Here is a 12474-nt window from a genome sequence, read left to right on the forward strand (position 1 = left end):
ACAATAGGAGGACTTGCTGAGGTGTCTCTTGGATGTATTGAGGTATTTATACTAGTACAGGTTATTTGTACATCTTGTACTATACAGTTGATAAAGCAGTGGCTGATGATGTCATAGGGCACAGCCCGTGTGACCAGCTCCATTGCATGAGAGAGTTGTATCTAAAAATAAAGGAGAACCGCACACATCAAACTCAATAGAATTAATAAATTAAATCAAAAAAAATCAAAAGGGTTTAGAAGGAATGACTTTGTGGAAGTCACACCACTTCTTCTTGGACTTGAGTGCTGATTCAGAACCTCCAGGAGCTTTTCCTGACTGTCGTGCAACTTCTGCAGTGATCCGGATCTTAACTGCATCAAAGGTAAGTTTATTTTCTTCAATTGTGTTGATTACGGATGACTGAAATATTTGCCATTCAGGAGTGGATGGGAGAGATTGGAGAAGAGCGAAGGCCATGAGTTTGGTATGGACTATTAGTTTCATTACGGAGAGGTGTGAATCAATTGTCCGGATTTTCGCAATGTGATCCTGGATAGGTGATGTCCCATCCCAGGACAATTTGGTCAGTTGCTGGAATGAATAGAAGGCCGAGGTAATGTTGGACGTCTGATGGAGTGAGACAAGTTTATCAAATAACTCCTTGGAGCTGGTGAGGTCTCCAGTCTTCATTAGGAGGGCATCAGAGATGTGGTCCTGGATGATTCTGTGTGCCTTCTCATCCTTAAGTATCCAGGTGATTTCAGGATCCTCTGAGGAGGTGGGCTTTCCTGGTGAGGGCTTAAGCTCCTCTTCAGTAACAACTTGGAGAACCTTTTCTTGATGTAGCTTTGAGATGATCCAGAGTTTCCATATCTAGAAATTGTTGGGTCCAGTGAGAACTGGACATGCAGAGGTATCATGTGCTATGGTCATGGTTTTGAGGTTGCCGTTTCAAATGAGAATTGTTTCCTGTGTAGCTCTTGTGCCACTAGGGCTTAAAACCTAATAAATCTAAGTGAAACTCAGCTGCTTCCCAAGAGGCTATAGAAACAACTATTAAGAACAAAGCTTGAAGGAAGTGTCTAGCCACTTGCTGAGAGCAATCAGGGACTGGAACTAGAGTCCAATGTGAGTAACTGTATTATTAGAGAGTATGACAGGTATACAGTACCTAGAGTCCAATGTGAGTAACTAGAGAATAGGAAGCATTGGACTCCGCAGTACTGTCCGAAGTTTTGTAAACAAAGGTAAACAAAGCAGCCACAAAGGCGAAATAATAGAGAACACAATCAATAGTGAATGATAGAAGAATAGATAGAGAAAGGAATGAAAATATATAGGTAGCACAAAGGTGCAGAATCACCAAAACTAACACTCCCCCCTGATGCTGCACCTCCCAAGCATCAGCTCCCCCCTGATCTAATAAGTCCCATCATCTTCCTGAACACTTCCACTTTAGGCTTGGCAAGAGCCTTGGTCAACAAGTCTGCAGGCATTTCAGCAGTGGGAACAAAGGTAGGAGCAATCTGCCCAGAGTCAACAACATCTCTCAACCAATGCCATCGCAGATCAAGGTGTTTCATCCGACCATGGTGCTCAGGGTTCTTGGATACAGAGATGGCAGATTGGTTGTCAATATGAAGGGTGGAAGGAGAGGTGATAGGATAGCCCATTTCCTTCAACAAATTTCGCATCCAGCAGATCTCTTTGCCAGCCTCAACAGCAGCAATGTATTCTGCTTCAGTGGTGGACAGAGCAACAATGTTCTGAAGCTTGAGGCTCCAGGAGACAGCACCAGATCCCATCTTGACAATATAGGCACCAGTAGAACGACCAGAGTCCTTGTCACCACCATGATCAGCATCAGAGAAAGTGGTGAAGAGTTCAGTGGAATTGGGATCAGGACCAAGGACAAGGGAATGATCAAGGGTGCCTTGCAAGTAGGGGAACAAGTGCTTGACAGCGCTCCAGTGAGTAAGACCAGGATTAGAGTTATATCTGGCAAGAACTCCAACAGTGTAGGCAATGTCAGGACGAGTGGTAGTGGCCAGATACATCAGAGCACCAACAGCAGCAAGGTAAGGAATGTCCTTCATCAAAGCAGCATCACTGGATGTTTTGGGAGACATGTCCTTGGTGAGGCGCAAACCAGGATCCATGGGAGTGGACACAGGCTTGCAGTCCTTCATGCCAAAGCGCTCCAGAATGTCCAGAGTGTACTGATGTTGGGAGAGGGAGATGGTGCGATTACTTAGGTCTTTAGTGATGGAAATGCCAAGTAAATAAGAAGTAGGGCCAAGATCACGAAGCTTAAAGTGCAGGGAGAGGTCCTTGACAGCTTGGTCAAGTGCAGAAGTAGAAGTGGATGCCAGTGTCATGTCATCAACAAAGACAGGCAGGATAATGCGCACATCAGCTCTGTTAAAGACATAGATGGCAGAGTCTGAATAAGTACGCTTGAATCCGAGTTTTTCAAGCACAGTGTGCATCTTCTGGTTCCACATTCTGCCTCCCTGCTTTGTCCCATAGATGGCCTTGCTCAACTGGCAAACAAGATTGCGAGGACCCTGATGGAATCCCTCTGGCTGATGCATGTAGACCTTGACATCCATGACTCCATTCAGGAATGCATGGGAAATGTCAATGGAGCGCAAATGGAGGTTGTGGATGGCTGCAATGGCAAGGACAACTCTGATGGATGATATGCGGACAGTAGGTGCAAATATTTCGAGGAAATCAAAGCCAGGGCACTGGTTATAACCTTTGGCCACATATCTGGCCTTGTAGCGCTCAACAGTGCCATCTGAGTTGCGCTTGATCTTGAAGACCCACTTGCCACCAATAGCATTGACTCCAGGAGGTAGTTCCACTAGTGACCAAGTACCATTGCGCTCATGAGCTTGAAGCTCTTCCATGGCTGCCTCTCTCTATTTATCTGCATCAGGACACTTCATTGCATCTGCAAATGACCTAGGCTCAGCAGAGTCTCCAAAGTGTGCCACTTCATCATCAACTGCCTCAGAATCACTGTCATCACTCTCAATGGCAGGAGTAGGTTGTCTGTGTTGAAGCCACCATGGTCTAGGTGGTCTCCTAGCCCTTACAGGGCGTCTCAGTGCAATAGGCAAGTCAGGAGAAGGTGAGCGATGAGGAGGGTGATTTGGAAGCTCAGGAGGTTGATTCACAGGTGGTTTTGCATCAAGGTCCAAATGAGGCCCATTGTCAGGCAATGGCTGAGGCTGCTGAAGCGCAGCTGGTGGGCCCATATCTCCCCCTGGACCTGGTGCAGGGACATCCTCAATCAGGCCCAATGGCATGGATAGTGAAGGTGGAGTGGGAGGTGGAGGCGGGACATTGTTAGAAGGCCTCTTCAAGCCAGGGAAGTAGCGCTCATCAAAATCAGCTCTGTCAGAGATAACAGTGCGCTTGGTGGTAGGATTGTAGAATTTCCATCCCTTGTACCCCTTGGGGTAACCAATGAACACACATTTCTCCATATGAGAGCCAAAGACGCCTCTTTTGTCCTTTTGCACATGCACATAGGCAGTGCAGCCCCAAATGCGAAGGTGAGACATGTCAGGCTTGCGTCCATACCACAACTCAAATGGAGTGGCATGGGCCACTGCATCAGTGGGACACCTGTTCCAGACATGCACCAAAGCAGACAGACATTCACCCCAGAAGCTGTTAGGCAATGCAGACTCTGATAACATGGCAGTGATACGCTCAGTCAGAAGTCTGTTTGCTTGCTCTGCCACACCATTCTGCTGAGGATGATTCCTGGTGGTATGCTGTCTGACAATCCCATGGTCATCTGTGAATTGCTCAAATTCCTTGGACATGTACTCTCCCCCTTTGTCATCACGCAGAGCCTTGATTTTACACTCCAATTGAGTCTCAGCATAAGCCTTGAATCTCTTGAAATCATCAAAGACATCTGACTTGGCCTTGAGAGGCACAACAACACGGAATCGACTGTGATCGTCAATGAAGGTGACCCAGTAGCGATAACCAGAGAATGTGGGGGAAGAGACTTGGTGTACATCAGAATGGATGAGGTCCAAAGGATGAGCAGAGCGAGTATCAGATGAGGGGAATGGATTGGCATGCATTTTGCGAGACAAGCACGGTTCACAGACAGGATCAGGAGCAGCCTTGGATTCCAGTGTAAGCCCAGTGACCAGATCTCTCTGTATCAGTCTCTTGACATCAGCATGATGGTGGTGAGCCAATCTACGATGCCAGAGCATCAAATCAAGTGGTATAGTCGCAGTAAAATGTCCCAATTCAACACAAGCAGCAGTAGATCCATCAAGGAATGCTGCATTGTTATCATTGATAGTTGCAGTGAACAAGAGAGTGTTGTCACGCATAAAGGACATGGAATGAGACGAAATAGTGACATTGAAACCACTTTGACGAGTTAAATACAAGACTGAGAGGAGATTATTTCGAAGATCTGGTACATGGAGCACTCTGGAGAATTCCACAGCCCTAGCCACTTTGCCATTCATCACAGGATTAAACACCACAGTACCAACACCAGCTGAATAGACAACAGTGTGATCAACCAGCTTGATTGGCACACAATATGGGGTATAGTGGTGCACCCAATGATGATGAGGTGTCATATGAGAAGTGGCACCTGTGTCTGCATTCCAATCAATGTCAGCATCAAGTTGGAGAGGGCAATGAGGATCAAAGGGATGAATGGAACGAAGACTTGCATTTCCAGCTGATTCAGTGACCACAGTAGATGAATTAGCATTGTTGGGCAAAGATTTGGGCTGCTGAGAGGTATTCTGAGAGTTTCTGGAGCCTGCCTGAGCCTTATTGCCACGCTTGTAGCGATTCTTCACACCCTCCACTGCCTGTTGGCGACTAGCAATGTATCTGTGGCATTTGTCTTGGGTATGACCAAGTAAACCACAGAAATCACACTAAACGCGAATAGAGGTGGTGGATTGGTTGCAATGATGGCAGTTAGGATGGGTGCAGGTGCTATTGGCAGTGGTAGACGAAGAATGCAAGGCAGAATTGACTTCAGCACGACGACAGTGATTGACCTCTTCAGCAAGGAAAGCATCCCTGAGCTGGGTCTTGTCCAAGGTGCCCAGAAGTAGTAGAGATGAAGTGAAGTGGGCATATTGATCAGGAAGCGCCCTAATCATGGCCATGCATGTCAATTCATCGTCCAATTCAGAAAATGAGAAGCCAGTAGGACGAAGATTTTGAATCTGATGCATGCCTTCGTCAATTCTGGTCATGAGAGACTGCAGGGACTCGTCCTCCTTCTTTCTGATAGAGAAGAAGTCGTCATAGGCATTAAATCTCGTCCCAGGCTTCTTAGAGACGTGCACAACTGCCAGTTTCTCCCAGATCTTGACAGGATCATCAATGATGCCATCAAGATGGATGCGCTGCTCTTTGGTGACATTGAGATATAATGCACCAGCAGCCTTTTCAGCTCTCAACTCCCATTTCTCTATTGCTTCAGTGTCAGTCCCAGGACACTTTTCAGCGCCAGAGACGAGCCTCCACAGTCCCTTGGTCATCAACCAAGCTTGCATTTCACCACTCCACTGGGGGTAGTTAGTGCCAGACAAGGGATGGAACTTGGGATCAGAGTCAGACATGATGGGTGTTGTATGAGACAATAGAGCAATGATAAATGATGTAGGAGACGGTTATAGGCAATGGAATAGTGGCAAAGACAATGGGCAACAGTAGGAGGCAAGCAGATAAGATGGTGAGGCGGTAGAGAGAGGATATGGAGAGGGTCAGAAAGCGCAAGGATAGGTCCAAATAGGGTCCAAAAAGCGTCCAAAAGTGATCCAGGAGGGTGCTAAGGCTTCCTAGTGCTGCTACATGGTTACACCTGTGTTCCCCTTTCAATTCCACACTGATATTAACAGAGAAATCGCCTCGAGACAGTGTTGGTTAATAGGGCTTGTATATGAGTCAACAAAGTGACTTAAGCTCCCCAAACACCGCAGACTGAGAGAGGCTCTAGGCAACAGCAAACTGAGGCAATGCAGGCGAGCTTCACAGTCTATAGGCTTGTTCTTTCTGATAATGGACAGAGTAGAGAAGATTGGAGCTTTATGCACACACCAGATATGCCAAAAAGTGAAAAATAGGGCAAAAAGTCGAAATTGATGCAGAGACAGATAAGATGGATGGATTGCCACCAAATCAGAGGTATAGGGAACATTTTTATAGAGTAATAGATGGCCCAAATATCACAAGAAGTGAAGCACAGGATGTGGAGATATGGAATAGGGGGCCAAAAGGTGATCAAATGATGATGAAGGCTCACAGAAAGATCCAGCTCAAATCCAACCGCTCTGACAGGTCTCCTAGGGTTATTTAGGCCGTAGAAGACGATGGTAGAAGTTACAGGACGATCAGATAAGGATTAGGCGAGATATGGTGCAGATAAGACCAAAAAAGCGTCCGAAATGGGGGTAACTTGCAACAAGGAGTTGTTGTTGGAGATCAAGATGAGATCAGAGTAATCTGAGGTGATGGATGAGATAATAAGAGTCCCAGAAGACAATGGTTACAATGGATAAGCAGTAGGACACTTGGATGGTGAGATATGAGGTCAGGAAGATGGCTAGAGCACAGGGCTCATAACCTATTAATAACAAAGCTTGAAGGAAGTGTCTAGCCACTTGCTGAGAGCAATCAGGGACTGGAACTAGAGTCCAATGTGAGTAACTTTATTATTAGAGAGTATGACAGGTATACAGTACCTAGAGTCCAATGTGAGTAACTAGAGAATAGGAAGCATTGGACTCTGCAATACTGTCCGAAGTTTTGTAAACAAAGGTAAACAAAGCAGCCACAAAGGCGAAATAATAGAGAACACAATTAATAGTGAATGATAGAAGAATAGATAGAGAAAGGAATGAAAATATATAGGTAGCACAAAGGTGCAGAATCACCAAAACTAACAACAACTTTATTATTTACCTAAGTAAAACAACAATAGATGTCAGTTGAAGGTGATCTCTAACCCCCTACTACTTATAGCTGGAGGTGCTACTTGCTAAGGTATAATGACTCCTAGGAGAACAATGACGACTCTATGGAGCGGTGGCTATACTCTATGGAGAACAATGGCTGCTTTAGCAGAGACTGGGTTTATTTGGTTTTATCACATCTAGCACTAAATCAGGATCTTCAGGAGCTGTAAAGATCCTCCCGTCTGTTTCTAATGTGGTGTGATTATTACTGTCATCATTTTATTGTGTCTCATTTACTTTAAAAAGGCCAGACCAACTTGTCAGCATTATCTGAGACAGTGCTACCTTCTTGCGTGGTAGCTCTTTCCTTGTTATTACCATAAAATCTGACTGATGGTATTCCAGGGTATCCACAGCGCCATTACAGAGGGTTTGTTCACGTCAATGGGAAATTATAGTTATTTTCTTTTGCCCTCTGATATCCGTCAGAAATTGCTGATGAGGCATTATACTGTGCTTTTAGTAGCTACTTATGCTACAGATACATCTAGGTTACACAGTACTGCAATATGTATAATTTTGGATGCAATGGTAGAGCATCCAATCATGATTGGTCCCAACCAGGCCAGTCACACATACACATACTGCGGCTGAGACTTCTCGAAAAATTCATGTACTGTTCATTACATGTATGTCTTCCCATTGTCAAACAAGCCTCACAGTGCTGACAACTATCCATCAGACAAGCAAGTAAAAGCTCAGCACTGGCAGGTAGGTGGACTTGTTGGGCTTATCACATAGCTAACATAAACTACCATGTATTATAATAATACTAGATCTGACCAAGTAGTGTATATTTACACATATTCACCATAGTTAGCAGGCTGGTAGGCCTTTGGAGTTGTTCCATCCCTAGCAAAAGCTACTGCCCATTAACAAAATGACATAGCTTCTCATACTTTATCAGAGCTAAAAATCATGGAAGATGTGCTAGATTTTTGTGAACTCACTCAAAGATTATACACTATTGTATTATGGTAACTCAGAATAATACTCAATATAAACATGTCAGTTTTGATAACAATAAATAAGGACATATATAACTTTGTTGTACCTTCATCAATTTCCTGATGCATATTCTAAGGTACAACTTGTACAAATTACTTATTGAATATATACAGTCTTGGCACAGTGTATGAAAAGCATTTTTCAAAGAGGCATATACAGTAAATGTAAGACAGTTTTGACCTACCATCTTTATAACTTTTGTGTATGATATTATGGCACTGTTTGCAATGATGTGCTGGTAAGATGGTGTCAGTGTACAATACATAGTAGTCTGATTGCATTCATACGTACAGCTTTGAAACACCATACAGTGTGGGGAGGCCGCCAAATGTTTGGTACTACACAACTATCAGTCAATGAATGCAGCAGGCTGTGCACATGTTGTGGCTTAAAGCTGTATACACCTTACAGTGTGGGAAGGTATGCATTATAGCGATATGAGTCTTAAGACTAGCCGTGGGTGGGCACCTGTGTCTGCTTTGCTTGAGTGCCTTTGGCACCCTCCCTCTCTGTGTATTTCACTGTCCCACTCTCTAGGGTGCCTGTGCCACCTCCAGTCCACTTTGGTCAGGCATCTTTGGTACATCCCCCTTTCTGCACTAATCTCTAGGGTGCCTGCAGCACCCCTGTCTCTTTGATCATTGGTAGCACCACTTTGGGGGGCACTTACAGTCTCAGCCACTCTATTCAAGGTCCGCTCTGAGCTCCTGTTTTGCACTCAGCTCTGGGTCAGAAAATCATGAAAGGGATCCCACATGGGAAACCACACGAGCATAAGCAAGAAATACGCAAGTATTTCCAAGTTAAGCAAACAACAGTCTCCCCCTCTTGTTCATTCTTGTTTCTAACAAGGTTTAACCTGTGGCTCTACCACCGTGGTGCAATGATAAATAATAATACTGATAAGTGATCAAAATGTTAAGTCAGTGGAATTGTGCTATCTGTAAAGTATGTTAAGTCTTTAAATCCTATTATGCATGTTTGTTCCATCATTGAATGTTCTTATAAGCCTGCCCTAAAGGCACAGCACTTCAATACTCTTCTTTTTATCTGATTTATGTGTATCCCATTACATAGTCCATCTAGGGGATCAATATTGTGGAGGAGCATAAGCAGACATCCAGCTTTAAGTATGGGGGCCAGATACTTGCAAGGAAATTAAGAATTCCACAGAATAATGTTCATGCCCCTCTCCAACCACTTTATCAATTAACAAAGCTACTAACTCTTCTCCAGGGAATTTTGTGAGGATTCCTGAATTGAGGTCGCTAACGGCATCATTTTTTGCGGAGAGGACGGTGCAGTGGGGGAAATAATCCTGCATGTGGATATTTTATTTACAGGAATAGGGATTTCAAGGCACAAATGAGCTGTGCAGCCACCCTTCAAGAGCAGGGATGCAATCCCAGAGGATGCTACAAATAGAATAACATTATAATTTTCCCTTGCTCAAACAACAGTAGTAATTGTATTACAAAGATATATTTTTCCCCTACCGGTATTTCCAGCACTGTGAATAAACCAAGCTGTTCCCCAATTATGATGAATTGACTGTATGATGGTATCAAAAGCATTCTGCTGCTCTTGGCTGAGCTACTCTGCATTATCTTTCACCTCCAAAGTGAGATGAAATCTGTCATAATTTTGCTGTTCATGGAGAAAACTGTTTGCAATAATAGGCTTCTTTTGTTGCTCAAAAAAAGGCATTAGAGTAAAGTTTGGAAAACACTTATTGGATTGAGTAAATATGGATTCCAGAAAAAATAGCCAATAGTTGTAAATCTGGTCTTTTGAAGGTTGACACATTAACAATGCTACACATACTGCATATTTGAATTGCTCATATTCATATTTATGTATTTGCCATATGCACTGATTTATTGATAATTTGGGCTTCTGTAATCAATGTGTCAGTTTTAATTGAATCAACACCATAAACTGTTATAAACTCACATTGTGTAAGCTGTATTTTTATGTGTGGGGAAGCGTCTTTGATTTTACTTTTATGCACACCACAGTGTGGTCAATCAATAATAGCTGTTAATTTTTGTAATGCAAAATGTGCAAATTCTCGACAACAATTTGTTTTGTGTGTAGGGCCAGACCACTTCCCCATATAGTAGGAGAAGAGGTTTGTTTGGTTGAGTTGTGTCACATTGTGCCACAGGTGTGAGTTTTAGTGTCCACTATATTGCGTTTTGTAGTAAAAACAATTAAGCACGGGAATTTCCAATGTGGCTGCATGCACTACTACTGTACTGCTGCTCCTGTGTTGCCACAAAAAACCATGCGAGCAAAACTAAGCAAAATAACCAACGCAACATGGTATTTTGGACCACTGTCCCCTTTGTTATAGACAAATTGCACTTGTTGCAGCTTTGCTGCAACTTTCAGGTGCCTGCGGCACCTTCCACACCCATTGTGCCACAACAAAGCATGTGAGCAAAACTAAGCGAAAAAATGTGCTCTTACGTGACTTTTGGGACCACTGTCCCCTTCATTATAGATACCATGTGTAGGCTATCCATCTTGACAAATCATTTCAATTCTGGATTGCCAACCCCGCTTGGCTATAGCAACTCTCCCCCAATGAGTGGGTAACCTGCGACGAGGAATAAACAGAATAAGGGCCTGTTCAGCAGCCTCTGTTTCAACATGAGAGCTGTTTGCGAACATGCTCATTTTGAACAACTCTCAGCACAAACACTATTTCTCACGCTATATCACACTACGTTACACACATTTCAGGATTGTAGATCAAGTAAGATAGGCGTCCTCCACAACCAATGCCATTATATAACATGACTTGGCTTGTGACCACTGGCACAATGGGGCAAATCACCAACTTGAATTTTTGTCATCTTTGCCACAAAAAATCTATCCCGTTTTACATGGCACCATTTTCTTAGTTCTTCTTACAGTATTATATTTGTATTTACCAAGTTTCAGCTGTTCTCTCAAAAACATTTCTAAAATCATAAGTAATTCCTGGTACCGTAGGTTACCAGCCTCACATTCATTCACAATTTGACACTGGAAATGGCACCAGTCATTTGCACCAACATCTGTATTTCTTTATGACTGTGTGTTTTGCGGCTCACTTTATTTCTTGCTTTCTTCCCACTTTATTGTTTGATGGCTCAGACACCTTCTTTGTCATGCACTGACTCTGGTGGCACTTCCACTTTTGAACACTCTCCTCTATCAACAACTTCGTATCCACATGCATCTACTTCTCAAACACTTCCAGATAGCGCTTCTCATCCAGTGGTTACTTCATCTCATACTGACCCCTAACAAGTCCATCAACGTGAGCATTTTCTGCCCTCTCTTTCAATTCTGAGCTCACTTCTTACCCTCTGTGTGGATAGTGTTCTGTTTTGGATGTTCTGATGTTCACAGACCATGATCTGCCAGTTGTTGAGTCAGATGTTCCCTCTGACAATAGAAAGTTAGCTGCCAATTTTATCACAACTTATTGTCTTTGGTGTACCTTCAAATTTGGTTCTGTATATAGCAATGAACATTTTGAGCCGTACAAACTCTGGCCACAAGGTCGCAATGTTGTTGTTCACTTTGACACTGTTTTTCTCAACTCATTTTGCATTTTCAACATTTGACAGCCTCTCATCTTGGTCAAATTGCAAGTACGCATGATTGTGGCCCTTGTTGTGCTGATAACAATAAATTTATTTTCCAAGAGTTGAAATCAGATTACCACGCTGCGGATTGCAAACACATTACTACCATTGTCAATGACTATCAGATTTCACACTCCCATGCAGCACAGTGTCATGCCTTCAACTCTAGGCTTAGCCAAGCAAGAGCATCTTCACCTTCAAGTGCACTCCCACTGTCTTCCTTTCCTCATCTTGCCACAGATCAGCAAAAGATGGATATCATCAAGAAGTGGGACACTGCTCAAAAATTGCTTCTTTTGATGCACAGGCCGTGCGCAGTTTGTGGTCAGAAGAAATTATTTGATGAAGTACAACCTATTGACCCTGACACCTTTGACTTAAAGTTGTTATGGAATGAATTATTGCCCCTACACATGTTACCAACATCTTACAATATCGGGCAGTATGACGGAGCGCTGTTGTACCACAGGGGTTTAGAGAGTACCGAGACTCTAGGTGCAGTGTATATGTGTTTGTCTTGTTGTCACTCTCTTGTTGATTGTGGGAAGCAGCCGCTAGACTCATGGGCAAATTTTCAACATCACAGACATGATTCTTTATCGCCTGCCGTACTGGATTGCGCCGACAGTGCTTCCTTGTTCAACCTGATGCTTGTAGCACAAGCACGTTTCACTCAAATTTCTTACCTTTTATCTGAGAAAAACGGTGTAATGTGTGGCAATCCTGCAACATTGCAGAAGTTTATTAAAGGCAATGTCGTGATCCTGCCTCAAGACACTATCAGAGTCCGCAACTTATTGCCCCCTTCGCCA

At 43.6% G+C, this 12474-nt stretch overlaps 1 protein-coding gene across 1 annotated transcript; it reads right to left on the reverse strand.

The window, feature by feature from the left end:
• Window positions 1-5113: 5113 nt before the first annotated feature.
• SERLADRAFT_379891 (uncharacterized protein) lies at window positions 5114-5564 on the reverse strand (the record flags this gene model as incomplete). The annotated part of the gene is made up of 1 exon (XM_007314393.1): window positions 5114-5564. A coding segment is annotated over one exon (198 nt), but the record flags the coding sequence as incomplete, so codon positions are not given.
• Between the last annotated feature and the right edge of the window lie 6910 nt (window positions 5565-12474).

The sequence above is a fragment of the Serpula lacrymans genome (genome assembly GCF_000218685.1).
Source record: "Serpula lacrymans var. lacrymans S7.9 unplaced genomic scaffold SERLAscaffold_3, whole genome shotgun sequence".
NCBI classification, from domain to species: Eukaryota; Fungi; Basidiomycota; class Agaricomycetes; order Boletales; family Serpulaceae; genus Serpula; species Serpula lacrymans.